The 27,746-nt window shown below is 40.6% G+C and overlaps 1 protein-coding gene across 5 annotated transcripts in view; it reads right to left on the bottom strand.

Annotated features, from left to right (window-relative positions):
- The window catches only part of opcml (opioid binding protein/cell adhesion molecule-like), a 2,007,248-nt gene that overhangs the window by 1,290,757 nt on the left and 688,745 nt on the right, over nucleotides 1-27,746 (bottom strand). For 4 of the 5 annotated variants that reach the window (XM_070894353.1, XM_070894355.1, XM_070894354.1 and 1 more), the window contains exon 2: nucleotides 15,142-15,226. In XM_070894353.1, coding sequence (XP_070750454.1) covers nucleotides 15,142-15,185 — 44 coding nt within the window. In that variant the 5' untranslated portion in view covers nucleotides 15,186-15,226. Of the gene's footprint in view, nucleotides 1-15,141; nucleotides 15,638-27,746 lie in introns of those variants that run through there. The other variant, XM_070894352.1, reaches the window with a different exon arrangement.

Genomic DNA, 27,746 nt, shown 5'->3' with positions numbered 1-27,746 from the left:
CTGCTTCCGCCTATTCTAGGATTTAAACTTCAAGAACTCTAATTTCTTGACAATCTCTCAATTACTAAACAAATTACTATAAGCAATGGTTCACAAAACTCTACAGGCTTTGAAAAAATCTCCTGCTTGTAGTTTCAATAATGGAAATATATTTTAAAGGAATCCTTAGCCAAATCTTCATCTAAACAAATTGTAGAATTACTCAAAATTCCGCAGTATTCAGAATGACAGTTGGTGACAAGATCACAGTGAATGCAATCTACATCTTTACTTGTAGTAATCACAATGAAGTATCAGCAAAGGATTTTATGTACAATGCTGTCAAAAGGAGTTTTATTTCTTCAAGAGCAACTCCAGCCAGTAAATGGGACCTTTTTGTACAAAGGGGGTTTTATATGCCTCTGATATTTTTCTATAAAGGTATCATTTTTGAACTAAAATGGCAATGCTGTTCGGTAATTTTATCAGATCTTGGATTAGTTTACCTAAAAAATGAAAGTTACCCTCTGATGAAGAAACATGAAGAAGCTCTACTTTTACAGAAAACAGACAAAACCTGAAAAGGGCATGAAAGGGCCTTCTAGCTTACCACAATTAGTTAACAGTTTAATAGCACACATAGGCTACCCAGCTCACTAAGTACTTCACCGTCATTTAAACGCTATTATTGCCCCATTTAAACAAGACGGGACAAGTTAAAATCAACCTACGGACCCATTCATCGATATTGGACTGCAAACTATCGATTTGTTTTGAATTACTACCTGCAGCTCATTTGTCTCATCTGTGAATTTAAGAATGGTTCTAATTAAACCCTCCTCTAGATTATAAACAGAAAGGATGAACAGCAAAGGACCCAATTTAGAACCTACAAAGGTTCACTTGTAATCCGGCTCCAATTAGATCCACTCTGATAACAAACAACCTTCTGCTAATGTGATTTTAACCAGCTACCGATCCAATGCAATAACTTTTTTAACAGCAGTACTTCAATTAACAAGATGTGCCCTTGAAATAAGAATCAAATCAAATCCATTTTTCATTCTAAATAGAGAACATTCTCTAAATAGAGAGTAGAACATTCTTTCCAACAGCAATGGCACCATGTCAAGTATAGAGATCTTTGTAATGAGGTGTCCCATACAAGACTTTGAGACGAATCGATCATCATCATTATCATCATAGGCAGTCCCTCAGAATCGAGGAAGACTTGCTTCCACTCTTAGCATGAGTTCTTAGGTGGCTGTACAGTCCAGTACAAGAACCACAGTCTCTGTCACAGGTGGGACAGATAGTCGTTGAAGGGAAGGGTGGGCAGGGAGCCCGGTTTGCCGCACGCTCCTTCCGCTGTCTGCGCTTGATTTCTGCATACTCAGCGCCCTCCCGGATGCACTTCCTCCACTTAGGGCGGTCTTTGGCCAGGGTCTCCCAGGTGTCAGTGGGGATGTCGCACTTTATCAGGGAGGCTTTGAGGGTGTCCTTTTAATGTTTCCGCTGTCCATCTTTGGCTTATTTGCTGTAGACGAGTTCCGAGTAGAGTGCTTGCTTTGGGAGTCTCGGTTCTGGCATGCGAACTATGTGGCCTGCCCAACGGAGCTGATCAAGTGTGGTCAGTGCTTCAATGCTGGGGATGTTGGCCTGGATGAGGACGCTAATGGTGGTGCGTCTGTCCTCCAAGGAGATTTGTAGGATCTTGCAGAGACATCGTTGGTGGTATTTCTCCAGCGACTTGAGATGTCTACTGTACATGGTCCACGTCTCTGAGACAAACATAGCATATTTGAAGCCTTTCAGAATTGATTGTGAAAATGGTATCAGTTTTGTATGCCACTGCCATCTTAGGTACACAAAGTCTGAATTCCTTTTTGAATATAGTAGCAATTCCAAGTTAACATCCTCATGTCAATATCAGCAATAATTTACTTTTATATTGCTCCTGTAATGCAACAGAACAGCCCAAGGTGCCTTACACTATTGGGCAAGACCCAGGAACAAGAAGGAAGGAATTAAGGGAGGTGACCAAATCTTTTTAAGAAATCTTTGAAGGCAAGAATGGCTGAAATAAGGCACAAGAGAGTTCAAGAGCACAGGAGCAAGATGGCTGAAGACTCTCCCATTGATGGTTGAGGGGTAGGGAGAAGAGATCACCTGATAAACCAGAACTATGGTTGCTGGAGAAATAGGAAAGAGGGAGAATTTATTAAACAGAGAAAGCATTTAAAAGTCAAAACATAGAGATGGGAATCCTATGAAGGTCAGTCAGCATAGGGATAATAACTTAGTGGGACTGTGTGTGGATTGGGATGCAGACAGCGGTTTTCTGGATGAGAAGGCAGGTAAAAGAGGGCATTGGAAAAATTGAGTTTGAAGTGATATGTTTCAATGAGGATTTCAGCAGTATTGTGAATGATATTTCAGAGGAGGAAGTAGGTAGTCTTGGAAATGAACTGGATGTGAGATATACAGCTCTCAGGGTCAAACAGGACATGAAGATTGCACATTGTTGGGTTGATCTTCAAGGCATCCAGTAAGATGGATTGACTCAGAAGGCAGGAGTCAGGATTTTCTAATGAGTGCAAAACAGGATGGTTTACTTCTGCAATTAAAATCGGTGGGCTTATCTGCATTCAAATCTCAAAAAGATCACTCGAATATGCATCGCATAATGCAATACTTCAGCCTCGAAATTCCTGAAAACTAGCAAGATAGTGATGATGCATCGATGACATTTGCCTTTATTCTAGTGCAGAAGTTCCAGGAAATTATGGCTTTCAAACCATGTCCATGCTTTCTGGGCCATTTGCTCAATTAGAACTATTGCCAAACCTCTAAAAATTGGATTTTACAAGATCAGCTCCCATTCAAAACAAAGGGGACAGTGAATTTATTGACTACTTTAATTGCTACTTGTGGGAGTGCTATTGCAGAATGGTGTTGGTGGGTTCAAATGACTGCAAAGGTTAATTCTGGGCACAGCATTTAAAGACTAATAGGGTATTAAAGCAGAATTAGCTTTGTGAAGTAACCCGTAGTTCATTTTATAATTGTGTAAAAATTACATATTTTATTAAAGATGCTACAACTCCTGGTCCTCATTAAAAATTTATTAATAAATGTGTAAAAATTACAATTCTACTTTGCAATGGAAAGAGAATTCTTGGCAAAAACAGGACTAACAACACATTAATTTTACAGACCAAGATGTAAAAATTTCACAGTTAACATTCATTCCCAATTGTTATTGCGGTTCAGAGAAGGTTCACTAGATTGATTCCGGAGATGAGGGGGTTGACTTATGAGGAAAGGTTGAGTAGGTTGGGTCTCTACTCATTGGAATTCAGAAGAATGAGAGGTGATCTTATCAAAACATAGAAGATTATGAGGGGGCTTGACAAGGTGGATGCAGAAAGGATGTTTCCACTGATAGGGGAGACTAGAACTAGGGGACATAATCTAGACTAAGGGGCCGCCCATTTAAAACTGAGATGAGGAGGAATTTCTTCTGAGAATTGTAAATCTGTGAAATTCGCTGCCTCAGAGAGCTGTGGAAGCTGAGTCATTGAATAAATTTAAGACAGAGATAGACAGATTCTTAAACGACAAGGGGATAAGGGGTTATGGGGAGTGGTCAGGGAAGTGGACCTGAGTCCATGATCAGATCAGCCATGGTTTATTAAATGGCGGAGCAGGCTCAAGGGGCAGTATGACCTACTCCTGCTCCTATTTCTTATGTTCTTATGTTATTTTCATGGCCCGAAATTTGTGGTGGTTTTTGTCATCATTACCCCTTTGAAACTGACCACAACTTTACAGTTGAGCGCATGCACATCTAAACACAGAAATCCTGAAGTTGCGATCAGTCATTCACTGGCTGTGCTGTGGACACCTCCCACACCACCCCCACCTGCCTTCTACACCACCCCCACCCCCACCACCCAGCAATCAGTGTAGCTGTTAAATACCTCACTAAATGTTGAGCCTTGTTGGAGTAGGTATAACTGGTGACTGCTAAACACACGTTCTGGCCCTGAAAAACCATTTTTTATATTTGTGGAGTGTCAAATTTTGCCATTATAATAAAAATTATTAATTTTTTAAGATTATTCATGGTATTTCAGCTTCTACCTCATCCCCAATGTGAGAACCCCAATCTTTATTTCGCTCTGTAACATTTTTTAAAAGTCCAGATAAAAGCAGTTTCTCATTTCCTGGTTTCCTGGTTTCCTGTCTGTGAGAATTCTGCAATGTGATTGGCTGTTTAGACAGCTCTTGATGTCACAGGAACATCACACGAGGAATTCCCATTAATGATGCTGAAATCAACTGAATGCTTAAAAAGGCGAACTTCTCGCCACAGAGATCTCTGTGGGCAGTTTCCTTCAGGGCCAGTGGCAAGCACCTTTGCTTCTCGGCTGATTACAAATTATAGCCAGTGTGTTAGATTTTACACATATGTTTGATCTGGTATTAAATAGACAGAAATCTCCACAATAGGTGCTTGCACAATCCTTCAGACACATAAATAAAAACTTTGGATTAGACATATTACAAATAGGCTGATCACTCCTTACATGTTTTTTTATAATACAAGGAGACATAATCCATTATAATTTAATTGTAATGAATCATTTTTATACTCTTAATATTGTTAAATATGCACATGCATAAAACAAATGTTATAGACCGTTAATTGCTGGAATATGTGAGGAGGTGTTGATTACAAATGTTAAAAATTGAGTGAAGAGTGGTAATTCCTTGGATAATCACCATTATCTCTGTGGCTTATGATAATGGGCCATAATTTGCAGCCCATATGGGCATGTACGAGGTGCACACAAGCCCATAGGGCCTGGCAAGTTCTCAGTTTAGGCATGCGACGCGCATGCGCTAAAACCCGGAACTTGCGATCTGTCAAGAGATCTCTTGACAGATCGCACACATTCCCGGGAAAAGATCCTCCGAGGGCGGAGAGTCCGGCTATTTTCCTCATGATTGCCTGTGAAATTCTTATGCCTGGTAAAAGCTTTACCCAGCATAAAACTTTTAAAGGACAGACAAACATTTTTTTTTCAATAATTTATACATTTAAAAATCTGTGAAATAAGGCAAGTTTATTTTTAGACCCTTTAAAATATATAAATGTATTTTTCAAAATATTACATTTTTGTTTTAAATATTTAATTCCATTTTGATTAATTTTAAATATGATTTAAAAAATATATATTTTAAGTGTGTGTGTATTTTTGGGTATTCCCATTCCTACTTATGGGGGTTCCATACATACGGAATCTCCACAAGTATGAATGGGGATCCCCCTTCTTTCATTGGTTGGGCCAGCCCACGTGATCCCAGGGGAGCCTGCGAACCGCATGCACCCTTGGGATACTTGGGTCTCAACAGAGGCCTACGCATACAGGCCCAGGAGCGCAAATGTCCGAAACTCCAGGAACATCAGGTAAGTGCGTAGTTTTATTGCAGGTCGGAGGCATCTGCTCGCGGGTAGCTTCCGACCGCAATTTCAGGCCCAATGAGTTACTCAGCAAATTTTGGCTTTGGACCGGCGGTGGGCAATGAAAACAAACAATGGTCTAACTTCTGGCAATCGTCGCCAATAATGCAACTGCAGCAAATTCCCGGCCTTAGTTACCTGCAACATTCTGATATTCTTTAACAATCTGTACAGAGTGGTCAGCATAGTTATACTGCAATTGTGCTTGAGACTATTCAATTTCAAAATGCAAGACGACATTCTTAACTAGATTTAATGAAAATAATAGAAATTACTAAATATGATTTAGAAGGCAGTTGTCAATCTGAATAAAATAATTCAAAGTAGAAAATTCATATTAGATCTCACACCTGCTGAAATCTTCTAGATAAATCATGTTTGCTACTCAAATGTTGTGAAATCTTAATTCGACATAAAATTGGATAGCCCAAATTAACCCTTGGAGTATTCCAGTGAATTTTTTGCAAACAAAAAAGTTTTTATAATTACCCCCCACTTCATTTTTAATAATCTTGAATTGTGAAGTGGAAGGATTTATGCATTGTCACAAGAGATACTTTTGCTGCAATACTGAGCAACACATCAATCCAAAAGCAGAACAGTGGGAAATGGATATGAGAAAGGAAAGAGACAAACCCAAATATAGCATAAATAATTCAATTATAAGAATCACACTATTAATGCTCCTGCTCATGTCCTTATTAACAGGACCTAGAAGAAATGCAAAACACAACTGGCACAATGATTTTGCATTTTGTGTCACCAACATGTTTCACCGAGGAATGGTAGGTGCAGGCTTCATCCACTATCTTGGCTGTGCTACAGTTGGCAGGGGATGGGTGGGCAGAACAGCAAGAAGAAAAACAACTAACATCAAAGTGTTGTTATCAGGCTGCTCTCCTGTGGTTAGCTTAACACTGGCAGAAGATGACCACCCACTCACCTAGATATCAAAAAGGAAGAAAAAATTGGAGATAACAACTAAAGAGCATTATTTCCCTGTATATGTTGGTTAGTAATGAAGTGAAGCATAAAACATCAGACCTTCAGCTCCTTAAGTGTTTTTTCCGCCGTGTCGGATGAGGTCATTTCTTTTGGTAAATTCGGCTCTTTGTCCTTTTTAATGCAGCGGACCGGAAGCCGGTCATAATGGGGGCAGAAGTGGGGCAGTCAGTACCCTAGGGGGCAGAAGTGAAGGCGGGACAGAGTCTCTGCCGCTGTCAGTCAGCAGCGGAGCGGATATGACGTCATGACACTTGAAGGGCCGCCGCACTGTCTCGGCCTCAGAGTGAAAGCAAGGTGCACTGACAGAAAAAGCTGTCGGGGGCATCACACGGCAGGTTAAAGATTTTTGCAGCTAAATTTTGCGGGAAGTGCGGAAGATCGGCGGTGCGCGCTTTGATGATGCATTTAGAATGGTCGGCAGCAGCGGGGCAGAAGTGCGGATCGCCAGAAAAATCCCCGAGCTAAATTTTACTGCCGGCGGCCATTGGACCATAAGTCGGCGGCCGCTCGACTCTGCTGCCTGACCAGCGCTTTCTGGCGGTAAGTGGCCTTTTTGAGGAGCTGAATTTCAGCCCCATCGTATCTACATGAAATTTTAAAAAACTATGAGGCAAGTTATCACACAGTGGCAATGATATTATTCTGTCATAAATGGCAAGAACAGAACTCCAACTTTTCTGCTCTTTGCTCATTAGCTTGTTTTGCTGTCTGAAACATTTGTCTCTAAACTGGGCACATATGATACACAGTAAAAAAAAAATGAGTAACACTGAAATCAAACATTTTGAGGGACATGATGCATTTGAATTGGGACTTCTTGTTATCTCATCTCACTGATTTATGATACAAGATTGAAAATTTTGTTCTTTGCTGATTCATTTCTTTGATAAGCCTACTACCCCTCCTATGAATGCACATACCCCCCTTCTCAACTGATTCTTTTTAATCTTTGGTTTTCTTTTTCCCTTCTCCCTGCACTTTTCAGGAGCCAAAAGGTTAGCTTCATCTTCCTGCTGTTAGAAACTAAAGATGCCTAAAAATGTATATGGTTATGTGATTAAAACTGTGGTGTGAAGAATGCTGTTCTTAAATGGTTATGTTCAAATTGCAGATGGAAAGTCTCTTCAGACTAGGTAAATGCTTAGAAGTGCTAATGCTTTGATTTCCTATGGAGGGTATAGTACATACTATATACAATCTCCCTCTTGCTAAGCGATTATCTGTTGTTGTTAAGACTTGAATCTTGTTTATGTATTTTATGTATAATGTTCAAATATGGGATTGAACTTAGTTTAACAGAACACTTGTATTTCTGTGGTAGAAGTTAGCGTAAACAAGTTGCTCCGCAGTAAAGGAGTTAATGATCCTGAAGTGAGCAGTTTTCTGTTTTGAGCTTCATGATTATACCCGAGAGAATAGGGACGAGAGAGATCAAACAAGACAAAATCATGCGACATCTTTAGGGAGGGTACTTGATTCAGAATCGAAACAAAGAACTCAATACGGCGTTGGATAGTATTTTTTTAGTGAAACCTCTATAGATCAAAAGGTCAATCCTTTCTAGGCCTACCCCTAAAAAGAGAAAAAAATGCAGGCTGGCCAAGGTTTTCCTCACAAATGGTTTGAGGGGAGAGCGAAACAGAAGTTCGGCTGGTCGAACGCTCAAAGCGATTTCATGCTTTACCAAAAGAAGCTCAAAACAAAGAGAAAGAAGCTGCAAGCCAGAGAATTGCTCACGTGTGTCAACCATTTGTCCGATCGGATAGGTATCAGCTAATTGTCATGGTCATATGCTTTTGCTCTATAACTAATGTGTTAAATTCCATCTTAAACTGTGATTAAACACCATATTGATTTGCACTCAAACCTGATTATTTAAAGTGACCAGAGGTAGCCATAACTTGGCTATTTCTAACACTTCCCCCACTACTACCATTGCTGCCTTTCATCAGCTGAGAGGTGCCCTGCGATAGCTCTGTGAAGCTACGCTTTAATTTATCCTTTTCTATAGCTGTATGGCTGAAACCGCTGAATTTTCAAAATCGTTGGGAATCAAACCTACATTCCACTCCATGCCACCACACATTTTTTTTACCTTTATTGTTTCATGCACTTCGAAACCACCATTCCCTGTGCTATTTGATCTGTCATTATTAGTCGATAGAAGGAACATTACTCAGACATTGCTATAATCACATTAAAGTGGTCTTCAGATGCAACACTGAACTGAAGCCTCTGCAATACCACAAACATAATGCCAAGAGAATTTGTCTGCAGCTGCCTGGTAGTGCTCCATGGTGCCATTTGAAGGGGAGGGGAGGAGAAATATAAAAGAAACAAAGTATACTGATGTACTTACAGTGATGTGATGCTAATCTTAACTTCAACAGAACAGAACTTAAAGATGTCCTGTGCTGCGTTCTAAATTGAGTGCACTGAACACCTACAGATCTATAGGCATTGAATTCCCCCTCACTTCTTTAGGATCAGATCTCCATAAGAAAACTCCTCTGAGGTTCCTTCTGAAAATGACGATGTTTTTTTTTATATTTGTAAAAGTCCTTTGCTACCACTTTTTTTAAAAAAATGAAGCCCCAAGTAAATCACAGGTATGCAAAATAAGTGTTATTTGAACACCCAAACTTGTGTTAATTATTTCAAAAATTTATTTTTGGGTTCCCAGTATGAATAATGATGCCATGACTTCTAAATTGAAAAATCAACAGCAATTATGTCAAATTAAGTCTATGAAACTTTCAACTCGAATTTCTCAAAAAGAAAAGCCATTTAAAAATCATAGCATTTTTGCTCGAGTTACTCATTTTGCTAAGTAGCACATATTTCAACAGAATGCAGCTTTAGGTACATCATTTAATGAGTTCTGGAAGATTGTGAGCGGCTGCTGGCGAGAAGTTTTATATCATATATGTGAATTATTTTTGATTTTCACACATGAATAGTATTGGTCCTGTGGGCAGTGAAATAATCAGACCTGCCTACAGACTAAGTCACTAAGTGAAATATATGGAAAATGTTCTCTTTTTATCTACTTTAGCAGTTAACACATATGCATATTATCTGCAGCATTCATCTGTGAAAGGCCCTTAAAATGTTCTATATATGAATCATGAAGCAAAATATAAAAAGGTAATATCTCAGTGTACAAAAAATTTAAGACTAAAAATGGGAAATTATTTTGCGATTCGCATTTTGCAGATATAAAGCAAGAAACTGCTGCAGAAAATAACAGCAATTTCACTTCAGTGCCTGTGATGTGTTGATATTTCATTGTCCACTATAATGACAGGCCATTACCCCCTTTTCACATGTGTCACACTTTTTCCAATATTACCAGTAAGAGAGTCAACTTCACAGTTGTCACAAACTCTTCTGGGTCGTTTTATGTATATATTTGCTGCTCTTGCATGTTTTTGTAAAATGCTGTTGCCAACTCTCAGGGGAGGGAGGGCCCTGGAAGGGAGGGCCCCAGAAGTGATTCACATCTTTAACACTTTAACTTCCCTCCCCAATCCAAACCCACCCGTTATTTGGTATTGAAATCTCCACCACCAATATTTGGGAGGGGGTTGGTGGTGGAAGGCGGGATGGGGCTGATGGTGGGGATGTGCTGCTACTCCTCCCAGTCCAAAAGGATTGCTCCCAAGGCTGTCCTTTCCACCCTGCAGCTGCCAGGAATCCCAAAGCCCAGGATCCCCGGCTGGCTACAGTTAATCCTGCACAGCAGGTTAAATCCGAGGCTTCCAGCCTCATTATAATACTTAAAGTTGAGTAGGGATTCACATCTTTAACACTTTAACTTCCCTCCCCAATCCCAAGCAACCCATTATTTGGTGTTGAATTCCCCACCACCAATATTTCTGTGCATTAATGACCACAATGATCATTTTTTAAGCATTTTCCAACCACAGGACCTGTATATTGAATCTTTAACCATAATCTTAACAATTCTTTCATTTGTATTGACACTAAATAGCAGCTTTGCAATTTACAGTATTTTATGATGTGATGCCGAGAAGTCATGTATTTTCAAGATCCAAGTCAACTGAGCTGCTCATGTAAACTAGAGGCAAAGAACAACTGCAGTACTATACCAACTATGGTAAAGAACTAGATTTTGAAACAGCAGAGAAAAGTTCATATTGCAGTTACAACTGACAAATTTGCTCTAGCATTCAAAGTAGGTCAGGTTTTCTCAAATTCAGCCAGATAATCCAAGAGGGGAAAAATAAACGTCCATGGGGTGTGGTTGAATTGTGTCTCTCGGCACAGAGGATGGGTCAGTGCAATCTATACATTAATTCTCCATTGATGCTGCTTCGTGATCACCTAGCATAAGATATTATTTCAGCAAAGTAAATTGAACAGTGGCAATTTATCTGTACTTCCTCATGTGGAGTCTGTTGAAGAATTCATAAAAGTTCCCTGACTGAGGCAGATTTGCTGAAACAAGCTTTATCCTAGGACTCAAACACTTAGCCCAATCACACTGGACAATTGGTATTCATGCACATCACCTTGAACAACAATTGTACAAAATATGCGGTATAATGCAGCCAATGTAATTGGATTTGGCAGCTTAGTGTCAGCAATAGAAATGTCTGAAACGGTAATCTTCCATTGTTCACAGTGTGATTGGGCTGCAATTGGTAGACAATTTCTTAAACTACATAAGTTTAAAATCTAAAAGGCCTTTGGATGCCTACAGTACTACAGGTTGAACCTCTCTGGTCCGGCGCCCTTGAGACCTGCCGAAACAGAGAATTTTCCGAACCACGGGAGGTTAGTGTTGGTGATCGCTGAGTGAGGGAGAAGAGGTGGGGAATGTTGGTGATTGGTCATTCTGTGCCTGTCTCAGGTCTGATGGCCCTTCACTGCGCTGTCAAGCCCCACAATTCCACAATGAGGAAGCAGAGTGAGATGCTGAGCGTCACGGGAGCACTTAACAGTGAGCTCCAAGCTCAGGCCCAGAAAAGCTGCAGTTCTCCCATGGATGCTGAACAACGGATGTTTCCAGACCAGAGAGGTTCAACCTGTATCTTCAAATTTCTAACATTAGTAAAGAGGTGATGGGGATAGTCATCTTTTTTGCTAATTAAAACTTTCTCTACAATTTAAGAGGTCAGTGAGCAAAGATCATGCAAACATTGGAGCAGTCAAGCATGTGTGGATCTTGGGTACCTCCATTCAAGAGTAGACAGTGCAACTATTTCCGTATTTGCAAATACGCAATTGCACTCCACCATGCAATGCAGTTAAATTGAGGCAGTAATCTTCTGTTTGGAAGAACAGCACATTGACTAATAGAGTTACTAGTCCTCTGTTGATCAAACATTTACATCATTAAATAATGTGATTCCATGTTGCCACCATTTTCATGAAATGGTTGGTGTTGAATTTACCAAATGATATTCAATGGTGAAAAACATTTTGATATTTTGGAAAGTTATGTTAGGAAGTAGCCCTTTTGCTAGCAATGTGTCAAGAACTGGTGACCACAATGACTGCCTGATAAAATTTTGAAACGTTGCAGAGCTATTAGATGGAGATGTCCTACATGCATAGAATAGACCATAAATGCCTGTCCAATCCTGTTAGGACATATTCTTGTTCTTACAATTTTTGAAATTGAAGCAGTTTCAGTATATTTAGTAAATTAACTGCAGCTGTTCACCTGATCTCCCAGGACAACCATATTTTTCTCCACAGCCTTGGCATGCATAAAATGAGAATAACTTACTTCACTGAAGTCCCTGGAATATAAATAACATCCTTATGCAAGCAAAATTAAAACTGATGGAGTTGTCACCCAACACAAGCCTGAAATTCTCATCTGAAGAGTAAATGTATTTTCTTATGACTTCATATGATACCCTCAAGAGACACAATTTTAAGTAAGCTGAGTGCAACAAAAGCCATTCCATGTCTAAGTGTAGTGGTGGAGATTGTTACAGATGTAAATTTAATGCAGTTTTCCGCAACACAAGCTGAAATAAAAGGAATACATTCAGAGTGATCAAACAAGTCTATCTTACTCCCTATACACACATTTAATAAGAACATAAGAAAGAGGAGCAGAAGTAGGCCATGCAGCCCCTTGAACCTGCTCTGCCAAAGATCATGGCTGATATTCGACCTCAACACTTTCCCGCTCAATCCCCATGTTTCTTAATTCCTCAATGAGTCCAAAAATGTATCTATCTCAGCCTTAATATACTCAACAATTCAGCAGCCACAGCCCTTTGGGGTCGAGAATTCTGAAGATTCACAATCCTCTGAGTGAATTCCTCCTCATCTCAGTGCTAAATGGCTAGCCCCGTATCTTGACTATGCCCTCTAGATCTAGACTTTCCAGCCAAGAGAAACAACCTTTCAACATCTACCCCGTCAATCCCTCTCAGAATCTTACATGTTTCAATGAGATCATCTCTCCTTCTTCTAAATTCCAGAGAGGGTAGGCCCATTCTACTCAATCTCTCCTCATAGGACAACCCTCTCATCCCAGGAATCAATCTGGTGAACCTTTGTTGCACCGCCTAAGGCAAGTATATCCTTCCTCAGATAAGGAGATCAAAATTGTGCACAGTACTCCTGGCTCCTGGTGTAGTCTCACCAAAGCCCTGTAAAATTGCAGCAAGACTTTGTTACTCTTGTACTCTAACGTCCTTGCAATAAAGGCCAACCTGCCACCTGCCTTCCAAATTGCTTGCTGTACCTGCATGCTAACACTGTTTCCTGTACGAGACACCAACATGTAATAGTTTCTCATCATTTAAAATATTCAGTTTTTCTATTCTTCCTACCAAAGTGAATAACCTCACATTTCCCACATTCTACTCCATCTGTCACCTTATTGCCCATTCACTTAATCTGTCCAAATCCCTTTGCATGCTCTTTGTTTCCTCCTCACAGCTTAATTTCCCACCGAGCTTATGAACCATACAATTTACATGTTATTAAGAATAACTTTATATTATTTATAGATTGAAAAAATATTCAACATAAAATAATTTCTATGCAGATACTATATCAGTCAAGCAGTATCTAACACTCCAATCATCAATAATCAACATGCTGAGTCACAAATATTATGAAGCAGTGATTGTAAAGTTAAATTAACTATTAATTATACTCTAGATTCTGTTATATAGGAATACAAGTCCCAAATTCCTTGCAGTTAATAACCCTTTTTTCTGAATATTGAAAATAGAATATCAAACCAACTAATAAAAATGACATGCTTCAAATCTTTTCCCAACTAACACACGAGGTGCAAAAGATGATTCCCTATTAATTGATGCATTAATGAAATTGACAACATTATCAATTGTCACCACCATGGACTGCATCACTTATAAAACAAACACAGTAATAATTTACCCAGATCGCCTTTCATCTAAAGGGTGCCTCTCTGTCGAGGAGGCTATATCCCGAGAAGGATTGCATTAATAAAATCACCAACACTGAACAGAGGGAGTGCTCTACACTAAGGCTACACAGTGCAAGCAGTGTATACAAATTGGTCCATTGATACTCTTCTCCCAGAGATGGATATTTTATGACCACACCACCACAAAAAGCATAAAGACCTTTATCTTTAATAATTTATTTGAAGATCAGCAACCTTTTTCTAAATACTTCGATGGTTAGACTGATCCTTTCCCATCGAAGATATACACATCAAATAATAATTACACACTAATGGCATTCTGAAGATTAGCAGAGTACAATAATTAAATTGAAATTACACAGGAGGAATCCTCATCAATTCTAAAAATAAAACACCAAAAAGCGCAAATGCACTCTCCTTTCCAATGATAACCTCCTACTCTATGATGCCTCATCCATCCCCACAATACATCCAAATAATATTAGAAACTAGCCCGGGATCGTATCTCTTTCTCACCCCACCCTCTTAAGAAAGTTAGAAAATCCCTCGCCTTGTCCCCATAACCATCAATGCAGTTACAAAATAAACCGGGAGACAGCACCTTGGACAGTGTCCAAGAACATGAGCAAAGTGTAAATACAAGAATTATTCCACGGAGCGTCTCCTGGCCCTGAAAGATTCTCAGTAGATGTGCGTGCACGATTCGGGGTAACTAAATAAATGTTATTCTTCACATCGGAGAGAAAAAAAACCCAAACAATTGTCATCGCGGACGGGAGCTGAAAGATAAAGTGGGCGAAATAGAATTCACAGTGAAGCCGCTTGCAGCGGAGATGCGCTTCCCAAGATGGCATAGCAATACACAGACTGTCAGACAAATTCCTGAGGTAAAAAAGTGTAGATAAGCCGTCTCTCCCCTCTTGCCGACAAGGACTTACCCGAATATCACATTATTCATCCAACAAATATACTGCTGACTCGCAAAAATAAACCCTGCACACAGAATGCTTAAACATAGAAACATAGAAAATAGGTGCAAGAGTAGGCAAAATGTTTATAGAGATTTCAAAAATTAAAAAAAAACACATTATCGTAATAATTTTGAGTCAGAAATACAAGTGTAAATGCGTCAAACTTTTCATGCAACAAAAAATGAATTGTTCACTTATTTATTTTTAATTAATACTTTTATTTTTTGTTGTGTGTCTCTCTCTCCTACCTGAGGACGGCGTTTTCTCCTTGTCTCACCGTCACGTTGTCCATTGCTTTGGGGAAGTTGCTGTCGCTGCGCCCGACCGGCTCTCCTGCGGGCACAATGAAAAGTAACCTGAGCGCCAGCAACATGAGCCACCTGCCCGGGCAGAAGCCCGCCGAGAGCCGCGAGCCTTGTCCGGAGCCCGAGCTGGCCGCCTCCAACACCACACACAGCCGCATGGCCAGTCCCAGTCACAGTCCCAGCCTCCGCCACAAGAACACGAGAAAGAAGCACTTCCACGAAAAAAAACAGCAACGGGAAAAAAAAACTCCACAAGCCACAAAAAAAATCTTTTAATTAAATCCAAAAAAAAAATCTCTTCCAAGCCCTCAAAAAAGAGAGATCTGCCCGTCTTGTATCCAAACTGTGGAAATTGCCCCCACAAGTGCAGTCACAAATCGCCCAGCGATTAAAAGTCTTCTTCAAATAATCTGCTGTGAGACACAACGCACAGGCAAGTCCGAGCCACACACACACGCACACACAAAAAATCCACACAAAAAAAAATGTGCAAGCTTCTGTCAGAGGGAGATGACAACAAGAATCAGTTGGAAGCTACTGCTAATGCTGCGCGGCTATTGCTCCAGCGCGGCTCGCACAGTCCTTCCCATTCCAGCATCGTCACACGGCAGCAGCAGCCACCTCCCTCACTGACCAACACACTGGAGTTGCTCTTGTGTGGACCACAGGTAACCCTTTCCTTCAGCGCCTCACCGTGTCTCCTGCACCGCAGGGTGGGGGGTTTCGTTTAACCCTTACATTGATCCTCAGAAAACAATCCTATTTCAATGCAGTGATTGCCAAAACTCAACCATCCATTAACATGACTGAAAAACAGAGCCAGCAGTGATTGCAAGAGAAATCTTTCATTTACCAATATCGTATTGCAACGGACAGCGATTTCATCCTGCATTAATACAATTGCATAGCGTGTCAATTACAGCAGTGAAATTTAACCCTTTGCTCACTGCTTCTTATATTTTGTATTGATTCCGTTTAAAATCGCCTCGCCACAATTGCAAGTCAGCGGTGACATTTAACCCTTGCTTTATCAGCAGCAGTAGCACAACCGTTTTCTGAACAGTTACACAGCTGAGGGGCATGTTACCTTTTTAATGCCACAGCGGTCTAAAATGCACACGGCCAGCAGCCAAGTAATTGTAGCCTTTCTGAGTTTAGCAAACACACAAAACACTGATTGCAACCCTTTCCGTTACCCTTCAATACATTAATGATAAGGAACACCGACTTCCACTGATACACCTGGCCAACAATTATTTTGCAGCAGTGTATAATACTGATTAAAACCAATGTTACTTCACATTTGAATTCAGGTAAAAGACGCACAATTCAAAGCCTCCACCGTTGTTAGGTTTATCAGTAAACTGTGATGAACAAGCAAACTTTTCTCCTGGTGTAGTTGCAGATACTGTTATGGCCGGTAGGGATTTCAGTCTGTCTTTCACGAACCATTATTTTGTGTCAAGACATGTCAACATCTGTAAATTGCAATATAAGTTGTTGCACCATTAAGACGTGGGTTTGTCCAAAATTTGTACATAGTCCATATTTTGATTTTTTAGAAATTACAATATACAATTTGTCTGAAATGCAAATGAACAAACCTGCCACAGTCACTGTTTTTGACAATGTTCTAAACACTATAAATTATTCCCACGTGATTTTGGAGTTTTGTGAGTCACCTTTCTCCGCCGATACAAAAATTGCAAATGCCTACAATTGTCAAAGTGGCAGTGTTTGGGTGTCATTCCTGTCAGTGGCTCGTCTCCATACAATAATTAACTACTCTTTTCCACATCACAACTGAAGGTGGTGCAATATTTTAGGAAACTGGGTTTCTATTTGGAGAAAGATTCATTTTAAATTGCTTGACATCGTCATTTTTATAATTGGTGCCTAAAAATACTTGGGAGATCACTTTTGCATCACTGCAAAACGGTTTCAGCCTCTCAGCAATACAAGTGAGAGCTTAAATGCGGAGTTTGACTCTGGAATGCAACAATATGAGACCCCCTTGGTAAGGCTGTCTCACACCTTTTGAGTTTAATACCATATAAAGTATTGCTTCAGTCCAGTGTCAATTAGCTTTATAACATCAGTCCTTTGAACCTCCTACACGTTCAATACACTAAAGTACAATTTTTTATAAAATAGGATGTTTTGAGAGTGTGGACAATCCCAGCTGGGCTCTAAAGTCATTTGTTCTTCTGAGACAGAACCATATTCTTATAGCCAGCAGGCAGCATACATGTGCGGCATTCTCTCCTGGCTCTGAGTGTGTGATTCCAGCTAGCCAGTATAAATCATCCATTGTCAGCTGAAAACTAATTCTGTCACAACTGGTCTCTGACTAGTAGCATAGTATAACTGCAAGCTTTACTAACTTTGAAAGTATGTGTTTTTTGAATAATACTAATTTCCTATATTTTATTCAACTTGACTGATTATTGGCGCACTGGTAAAAACAAACCAACTAAATAGAAAAGTTGAATAAGGAGACTACAATGCTATGCCTTTAATTTCCTCTGTCAGCTCCAGGTCTATGACACCTGTTCAAAATTAGGCATTCGTGAGGTACTTTTATATTTAAGTAGAAGTCTTGAAAGAGCAGGGATCAAATGGAGATCCGTGACCTCCATGCGCCATATTCCCTATTTTGTTTCTTCTGCCATTCCTAATCAAAGCTTGCACATTCATAGGTTGGTGGAGAACCAATGGCAACTCATGAATCCCATGAACATCTGGGTATACAATATTGGTGGGGATCCTCAGCTTTTTAGACCACAGCTTCCCCCATCGATAGGGGGGAAGCTGTGGTCTGATGTTGACAGTGCTTCTATCAATGTAAAAGGGTCGATACATTCAGCCTCAGTGGATAAATCAATCAAAATTATCATTTTATATTTATGGCACAAATTAAAATCTTCACTATCTTTGCAACCCCTTTTTCCTCACCAAATTTTCCATGTGCTGATTGCTTTAAGGAGTACTTCTAAATTAAAACTTCAGACTTGGAGATAGGCTGGTCTCATGTTCGTCAGGTTCGTCTATAATGATTACAAATAGAACAGCATTAAACCCCTCCAAGGTATCTACTTATAATTTGGAGATTTGCTTTTCCAACCAATATCTGAGGATTCACCTACACGTTTCTGCCTTAAGCTCACCAGGCTCAGTCATTGAAAGGGACAAAGAAGAACTGGACAATGTTCTAACCTTATTAAATCTGGGTCCTGGGAGACCACCCAACCAGTGATTTTAATGGTATCAGTGAGCTGTAGCGACCTGATCAAAAGTAACATCTTTACAGCTGTCACAGTGCCCCTCTTCAGTATTTCCTTTGAAAATGGTTAAAAAACTAAGTTTGTTTAAATAAACTATAAAATATATAACAAGAAACATTAGACAGTGAGTTTAGCATGGTAATTAATTTCTTCACTGGATCTCAGTGCATACTTTAGGCTGACTCCCCAATATAACGTGGGGGCAGCTATTCCACATTCTACCCTCCATAATATGAGGTCATCCAAAACACAGCAGCCCATGTCCTAACTCGCACCAAGTCCCACTCATCCATCGCCCCTGTGTTCGCTGATCTCCATTGGCTCCAGGTTAAGCAATGCCTTGATCTCAAAATTCTCATACTTGTTTACAAAACCCTCCATGGCCTCACCCATCCCTATCTCTGTAATCTCCTTCAGCCTCACAAATCACTGCCCCCGCCGAGATGTCCGCTCCTCTAATTCTGCTCTCTTGAGTATCCCTGATTATAACTGCTCATCCATTGGTAGCCGTGCCTTCAGCTGCCTGGGCCCTAAGCTCTGAAACTCCCTCCCTAAACCTCTCCACCTCTCTGCCTCTCTGCCTCTCTTTCCTTCTTTAAGACGCTCCTTAAAACCGACATCTTTGACCAAGCTTTTGGTCATCTGCCGTAATTTCTTCCTATGTGGCTCGGTGTCAAATTTATTGTTTTGTCTTATAAAACTCCTGTGAAGCGCCTTGGGATGTTTTACTACATTAAAGGCACTATATAAATTCAAATTGTTGTTGTCAAAGATGCCATTATTTGGATGATACATAACATCAAGCTTCATCTTCTTATTCTAATGATTACACAGACATTAAAGGTCCAATTGCACTATTCAAAGAGCAGGAAGTTCTTCCAATGTCCTGGCCGACAACTACATCATGAAAAAGAGTGTAACTGTTCATTGCAATTCATGGGATGGAACTTCTTGTGTGAAAAATGTTTTTAGCATTTCCTGCACAATAATAGTCACTACATTTCACTGTAATTAATCTTTTGTGAAGAGCTTTGAGACATTTCTGAGATGTTATAAGGTATTTGAATCCTGCTTGACAATTCATGAACCACTCAAGCTTCAAGCTATGTTCCAATAAATCATGATATAATCAGAACTGGTGTTTCACCTTCTGAATTAGTCCTAATTAATGGGTTGCCAGGTAGTAACTAATGGGGTGTCGCAAGAATCAGTGGTTAGGACTTGCGTTTTACAATCTATATTAATGACTTGGATGAGGGGACTGAGTGTAATGCATCCACGTTTGCTAACAATACAAAGCTAGATGGGAATGTAAGCTGTGAGGAGGACGCAAAGAGGTTGCAAAGGGATATAGACAGGTTAAGTGAATGGGCAAGAAGGTGGCACTTGGAGTATAAAGTGGGGAAATGTGAAATCATCCACTTTGGTAGGAAGAATAGAGAAACAGAATATTTTTTAAAAGGTGGGAGCCTAGTACATGTTGATATGCAGAGGGATTTGGGGGTCCTTGTATACGAAGCACAGAAAGTTAAAAAGCAGGTACAGCAAGCAATTAGGAAGGAATGTATTTTAGTCTTTATTGCACGTGGGTTGGAGTATTAGAGTAAGGAAGTCTTGCTGCATTATATAGGGTTTTAGTGAGGCCACACTTGGAGTACTATCTACAGTTTTGGTCTCCTTGCCTAAGGAAGGATATACTTGCCTTCGAAGGAGTGCAACAGAGATACACTAGATTGATTCCTGGTATGAGAAGGTTATCCTATAAGGAGAGATTGAGTAGAATGGGCCTTTATTCACTGTAGTATAGAAGAGTGAGAGGTGATCTCATTGAAATGTTTAAAATTCTTATCGGGCTTGACAGGGTAAATGCTGAGAGGTTGTTTCACCTGACTGGAAAGTCTCAAACTATGGGTCTGAGTATCAAGATAAGGTTGACCATTTAGAACTGAGTTGAGGAGAAATTTCTTCACTCAGAGGGTTGTAAATCTTTGTAATTCTATATTCTAGAGGGTTGTGGATGCTCAGTTGTTAAGTATATTCAGGACTGAGATCGATAAATTTTTGGACAGTAAGGGGCTTAAGGTATCTGTGGATAGGGCAGGAAAGAAGAATTGTAGTAGAAGATCAGCCATAATCTTATTGAATGGCAGAGCAGGCTCAAGGGGCCGAATGGCCTACTCCTGCTCCTATTTCTTATGTTCTTATGATCTCACTGCAAATCAAATTATGTGTGAAATTTATATATTAAACCATCCATATATGTTGTTAAAATTTCTGACGGTTTTGAAGCAAAGAACACAAGGTGATCTCATCTTTTTAAAATGCTTCTATGCATCTGTGCATATGTTCAAAAGCACCCTCTCTTAATCCATCTGCACATCTTGAAGTTGAGTTTCTACAGTAAGCAAATGCATATGCCAGTATGGTTTGATTCTTAACTCTATCATAGTCTCTTTGGTAAAGCAAATAATGTACATAAAAAATTACCATCACCAACAGGAAATGAAGAAATCATTTTCAAAATCTTTTTCAAACATAAGAAAACCAGCACCATTTAATTTGCTGAAAGTATAAGAAGTATTTTTTTCTCTCCTCTGCAGGTTTAGAACTACCACAGCAAGACTAAAACTAATGCCTGTCCTTTGTTACACATCAATTCAAATCCTATCTCACGTTGTCCTCAGAGAAGAGAAGTAAATGGATGGTGAGGGGGCATGTTAAAGGTGGGAGTTTTGAGCAATCGTAAAAAAGAACACAGAAGAAAAGCGATCTTGCTATTTGTGCAGACGCTTTCTAAGATTACATACAGGACAACAGAATGCTGTGAAATAGAGCTCTGAATTTTGCTTGTCGCTCTCCCAGGAGAGGGGTATTTTTACTGCAGCAGCATTGTCCCTAACCTCTGTATGTTCTGAGATCCTGCTGAAAGCAAAATCTTACCAGCAATGTCATTCGGACAGTAAAATTGGTTGATAAGAAAGAAATCAGAAGCTTTAAAACGGGCATCAGTAAATAATAACAATGATTAAGCAACTGAGTTAAATTTAAAGGAAGAAGCCTAGGCAATCTATCTCTGGAGATTGCAAGGAGATATCATATAATCTAACTATACTCATTGCGAATGGATTAAAATAAATAAATGCTTACACCTTTAGACTACAGATTTTTTTTTAAACCTTCGAAAAAGGGTGGGAGGGTTGCTTTATGAACATACTTTTATTTTTCTGTTCGAAAGCACTTAATGGTCCTAAGTAAAATGAGTTGGAGAAAGCTGAATCAGTTCCCAGTGGACATATGTCCAGAGCACAAAATAATCTTAATTTGACAATTTCACTCAGTGATGCCCTAAGGATAAACTGCCAAGGAAATTGTTTGGAGGCTTCATGAAGTCATTATTGTACGAACACAGTTAAGTAATCTGGACAAAGAATTTAACGTTTTCAGAGGGCTCAACTCATTTCAAATTCAACTCTCAGGGTTTTAAAATGGTTACGTCGGTGCAATGGGTAATATCCTACTGATTTTCGAGTTTAGGTACATTGCCATAATTTGTTCATAAATAATCTGGAAAGATGTACAAGTATGGAGGCCAGGGTAGTGAGCGAAAAGAATGTGATAATGACATCCAGGAAGGGGTTTATAGATGATCCTTCCTACCAAGTGCTGAATAAGACAATCATTGATCTGTTGTAGTGGCACAACTTTTATGGGGGAAAAAAAATCTCTTTTTGTACAACATTCCTACATTACAGCAGTGACTACACGCCAGAAGTATTTCATTGGCTGTAAAGCGCTTTAAGACATCCGGTGGTCGTGAAAGGCACTATATAAATCCAAGTCTTTATTTCTTTCTTTACCATGAACAGAAATTGACTTCCACATTTTTGCATAAGTTAGTAATTATTATGGAGCAGAGAGGGTTAGGACTGATAAATCAGAACACATGTACGTGGAACAGCTTGAGAAAAATACCCGCTTGATTCTGCACAGTTTTGCCTCCCTAATATCAACCTGAGAATTCAAAATTCCTTCAAGGATCAGATTCTTTGCAAATCTTTGCTTAGCTTTTGTTCTAATTTTAACCCTTTCCATCTGAAAGAGATAAAATTAATATCTTCACCATTTGAACCATATTTTTTTTTAAAAAGCACACTATACAGCAGTGAACACAACAGATTAAGGCTTAGAAATTGGTCTCCTTAGCACTTCCCGTTATCACCTCCAGGGGGCGATAACGGGGTGCTAACTGGGTTCTGACCAGGCGCACCGATAACATTGACTCCCGCTATATTTGGCAGGACGTTTGTGGCAGTAGTACAGCTTTGCGCCCCGATCTCCTTCGCCCGAAGATCGTGGCATCATCACCGTGCCCATCGCCCAGTAGCGCCCCGGACCCGAACTTGGGTTCCACCCCCTGCGACATCGCTGAGTGAAAACACCGGCAGCTGCAGGAGGCGTCCATCAGGAGGCCAGGCGCTTCGGGGGTGATACTTAAAGGAGAGGTGGCCAAAGATAAGTACAAAAAAACAATTTACCCTCTCTCTTTCAAGTATTTGGCCAGTCTTCTTTGCCCGTGATTGATCAGCCCAGCCCTCTGCTGCAGTGCATCAAGCTGATCGGGCCGGATCGCGGCTGCCGTCGGGGAGAAGATAAGCTTTTTTTTTGCAGAGCCTGCAGCGATGGCCCTTCCCTTTAAGGGAGGGAAGGTGCCTTTCCATTCGGCCATGCTGCATGGCCCAGTGTGCAACGCTGCTCCACTTACCGACCCCCTGCTACTGATTGATCTCCAGGAAGGAGGTGGAGTGCCTGATTTAGCGCTCCAATTCCTTCCTGGAGCGGCTCCCCTGAGTTTTTTTTAAGTAGAAAAAGATTCGCACCTGGTTTTAAATACAAACATGGTCACTCACTCCTCACCTGTGTTATCCAATTTCAACAATAATTCTTTAACAAAACAACCACGATTCAATAAAACCGCAAAAATATGTTATAAACTATTGAAAAGTATAACAATTTTAAGACTATTCTTCATATACAGATACCAAATTCAGCTATTAGGTGCTAGCTTCACTCAGTTATTGTACACTCACTTCTAAGTCAGAAGATCATGGGTTGAAGCCCTACAATGGACTTGAACACATAATCTGGGCCAGTGTTTCTCAAACTGGGGGCTGTAGAGACTTTGCAGGGGTCCACGACCAGAGGTAATTTCAAGCCTGCTCCCCTTCATAAAACCGCCACTGATTCAGTTCTTGTGAATTATTTTCAACGGCTGGACCCGCCTCCTCACAGAGGCCCACAGCTCTCTCTCACTTTGCAACTGAGCCCTCCCTGCTGGTCGAGCCGATTCCTCTCCCTGGCGCTGCGACCCTGTGCCATCCTCGGGACAAGTGATCAGTGCACCTGCGGAGTCCTTCAAAGGCGTGCCTGAACGTGTTCACACAAACAGGTACAATCCTGCAGTGTAGCTGTTGCAGAACATGCCAGTGGGACAGTATGGCCGTGAGTCCTGCTTCCAGCAGCAACCCATCATGTGCAGGGATGCTCGTGCCCTCACTCACCTTGGCCAGCCAGCTAACAGCTTCAAAAATTACGCAGCTTTAAGTAGCTAATAGAGGTTTTCTGTTGCTCTGAGTATCCAGAATTGGTGTGAGAAGCAGGCACATCCATCTCACTGATATCTGCAAGTAAATACCTGCTTTCTTAAAAGCATTAATATTAAAACACTCTTTACATGCAACACTTTCATATTATATAGTATTATAATTTAAATGTGGGAGGGGTCCTTGATTACACATCGATTTGAAAAGGGTTCCTTCAACCAAAAAGATTTGAGAACCATTGATGCAGGCTGACACTTCAATGCAGTACCACGGGATTAATATATTGTCAGTGCTGTACTAAGAGATTCATATATTCTCAGAGCTGTGCTAAGGGAGTAATCTGTGCCACCTTTCAGACAATATATAAAAACTAAGGCACCCTGCTCAGGCGTACATAAAAGATCCCATGAAAGAAGAGCAGGGAAACTTCTCATATTCTGGAAAACATCACTCATTCCAAAAAAATATTTATCTGGTCTTTTATCTCATTACTTTTTGTGTAAATTTGGCTGCTATGTTTGCCTAAATAGCAACAGTGACCACACTTCAAAAGATGCAATAAGGTACTATGCAAGTGTGATTTATTTTGTTCTTTCTTTTCAAAGTGTTAAAAGTATAAGAAAATAGGGGAGAAAATCAATCCTCTTTTTTTTGTCCTATCTCTCAGTCTTCAAACTTCTCTTACCAAACTGGAATTAATTGCTAACTGATCTCAGGTTGTGTATACTGACAGGAAATAGACTTTGTAGTCTTAAATGTAAATTTTAACACACATCTAGCTTAGCAGCAGCATAATACAAGATGCATTACATGCTACCATCATGATTTAACAGTATATCATCTGATTTACTTGGTCAACAGTACAGGAGATTCACAAGTTATGTAAAAATGAGCTTAGGATTATGCTCCCTCAAAAATTCTAATTTTAATCTCCCACTCCATTGAGTTTCAGAAAATCAAAAAGTCGCTTTCCTATATGTTAATTTTTCCCAAATTTCCCATCCACATATCTCTCCAATTGCTCAGTGCATTACTACTGTTTGTCAACAGAGAATTAACTGGCTCTTCTTTGATTACAAATATTCTGCTTCCAAACCCGAACCAATGCAAGACTGCATATACCTGTAAAATACAGCTTCACTCCCTCATTATTCTGTGTATTGTTTCTTGACAGCGTAATATAGCAACACCATGAAATATGATAAAAGCTAACATCCCAACTTTGTTTTGGTGTCTGTATCTGACATCTCAGATCTAAAAATCCACACAGTCCTTCAGAATCTGCAGCCAGTAATATAGTAAATAAAATTGATTGATAAACACAGCAATTCCAAACTGCTGGAGCCTTGCTTATCTTAAAATTCTGGACTGCAGAGGGTTAATCACCACGTTAAATAGATTATCTCGCCTTTCAAACATTCCCACTTAATTACTTGAACTACCTGCGGTTGTAGTTGCAAACTGTCAAAACCTTCCACTTTTTACCATATGATCACCAGAACCTTTCCTATTCATTCCCTTTAGTGTCATTGGCTTGGAATTTGCAGTCAGTGGCAAATGAACAGTGCTGAACACAAAGAAAGCTGCCCACAAAGATCTAGCGATCTCTGCCTTGAATTTCATCTCTCCTGACCTTAGTTTGAATCTGGCGCCAATTCAAGCGAATCTCCAGCATCCAGCAGCAGTGATGGCATCAGACAGGCTGAGCAGTCAATCACAGTGAAGAAGTGTCACAGACAACAAACCAGGAAGTAAAATGCACAGATTCTAATTACTTTATTATAAATTTTACCGAGAGCGAAATAAAGATTTGGACATACACGTAGGATTAAGATGGAAGTTGAAATATCAAAACTTTAATTTTTTTTTAAACTATGCAATTCTTAATCAAAATAATTGAAAAATTTGACATTCCACAAATATAAAATTAGTTTTTCAGGGCCAGAGTGGTTGTTCAGCAGTCAATATGCCATTAAAAACCCAATCATACCTCTCAATAGGGCTTAACTTTATTGGTGGGGTGGGGGTGGGGGCAGGGGGTGGATGGGGGGGCTGGGGGGAGTGGAAACAGCAATATTCCAACGTAATAGAGGAAGTTTTCACCAGAAACTGATTTGAATTGATTGCCTACTCTGGATAGTTTGACAGCGCAACCTGTGGCAGAGCAGGGAATTACTGACAGCAACTTTTGGATATCCACGTTTAACTATACATGCTCTGATTCCAGAAGTTGCGGCCACTTTTAGAGGAATAACGACGGTGAACGCGAACATGTTTCACCATCATTATCACTGCAAACTCTGGGCCATTTAGTAGCCTATACCTCTGTTGACTCAAACATGCACATTAACCTTTTCACAAATACTATAAGTGGGAATGTTAATAAATGCTTTCGGAGTTACACCTTTAGAGCCCAATTTTGGCTATCCCGTTTTTTTGGCGTACTTACCGTTTATGCGCCGTTTTTGTGCACTGGAAACGACGCCGGAAAAAAATGGCCCCATCTTGGCCGTTCTTAAGAGTGTGGAATGCCCTGGCGTGGTGCAGATTAAGCAGTGGGGGGCAGAGCTACAGCCCGCAGTGGCGTCAGGTCCGGTGTTTGCACATGCGCAGAAGCGCTGAAACTTGCAGCAGTGTCCTGCCTGTGTTGCTGTTTGTATGCAAATTAAGATGTTGCGTTCGGTCGCCCACCCTGCCCCCTCCCCCCCGATATGAAGGCCAGCCAGCAGTTCTCTATCTCTCTCCCCTCCTCCCTCCTCCCCCCCACCACCGATGCCATGTTCGGTCGCCCCCCTCTCCCCCCCGATATGAAGGCCAGCCAGCAGTTCTCTATCTCTCTCCCCTCCTCCCTCCTCCCCCCCACCACCGATGCCATGTTCGGTCGCCCCCCTCTCCCCCCCGATATGAAGGCCAGCCAGCAGCTCTCTATCTCTCTCCCCTTCTCCCCCCCGCCACCACCGATGCCGCGGTCGCTCTGCTTCGCACGCCGCGCCCCCCCCACCCCCCAGCCCTTGGTGAAGGGCTTGCCCGTGCATGCCGAGCCCAGCCAGCCCAGCCCAGCTTCTCCTCCCCCTCCCTTCAACCTCCCAATGCGTCTTTGCCGGCCGCCCCTTTTCCAGGTCGAATGGCCTCCCATACAGGCCGGCCCGCTGCCTTCCCCAGCCGAGTTCAAGTCAAGATAGGATTTACTACAATTCTTTATTTGTTATTCAATTGTTTACCGAAGTTCTTTATTTTTAATTAGTTAGTTAAACTTTTATTTGCAATGTTTGGTTGCTTGGGAGCAGGTCCTTACTTACTTGCCTGCACCGATTTCTTAATTGCCCATTCAGTTTAAGGTAGGCTTTGATGCAGTACTTTTATTTGTTACTTTAATTATTTACTTCTTTATTTTTTATTGAATTGTTATTGCTGCTTGTGCTTTGTTTGGTGCTTGGTGGTGCTTTAACTTGCACTGATTCCTGAACTGTAAGTAAGGTCATTCTGTGCGGACAGAAGTGCACACATATGCTGCCCTAAGTTAGCTTAGTACAACTTTTTTCTGGCCAAATTGACATAAATGGTGTAAGTGGCTGGGAACGCACCCTTTTGAAAAAAAAACTGACCTAATAAAAAACCTAACTAACTCACTTAACTGGCACAAATTAAATGGCCATATTTGCAA

Source organism: Pristiophorus japonicus, chromosome 11 (genome assembly GCF_044704955.1).
Source record: "Pristiophorus japonicus isolate sPriJap1 chromosome 11, sPriJap1.hap1, whole genome shotgun sequence".
Lineage (NCBI taxonomy): Eukaryota > Metazoa > Chordata > Chondrichthyes > Pristiophoridae > Pristiophorus > Pristiophorus japonicus.
Note: the sequence above shows the minus strand (reverse complement) of the source record. Positions and strands in the feature narration are given on the sequence as shown.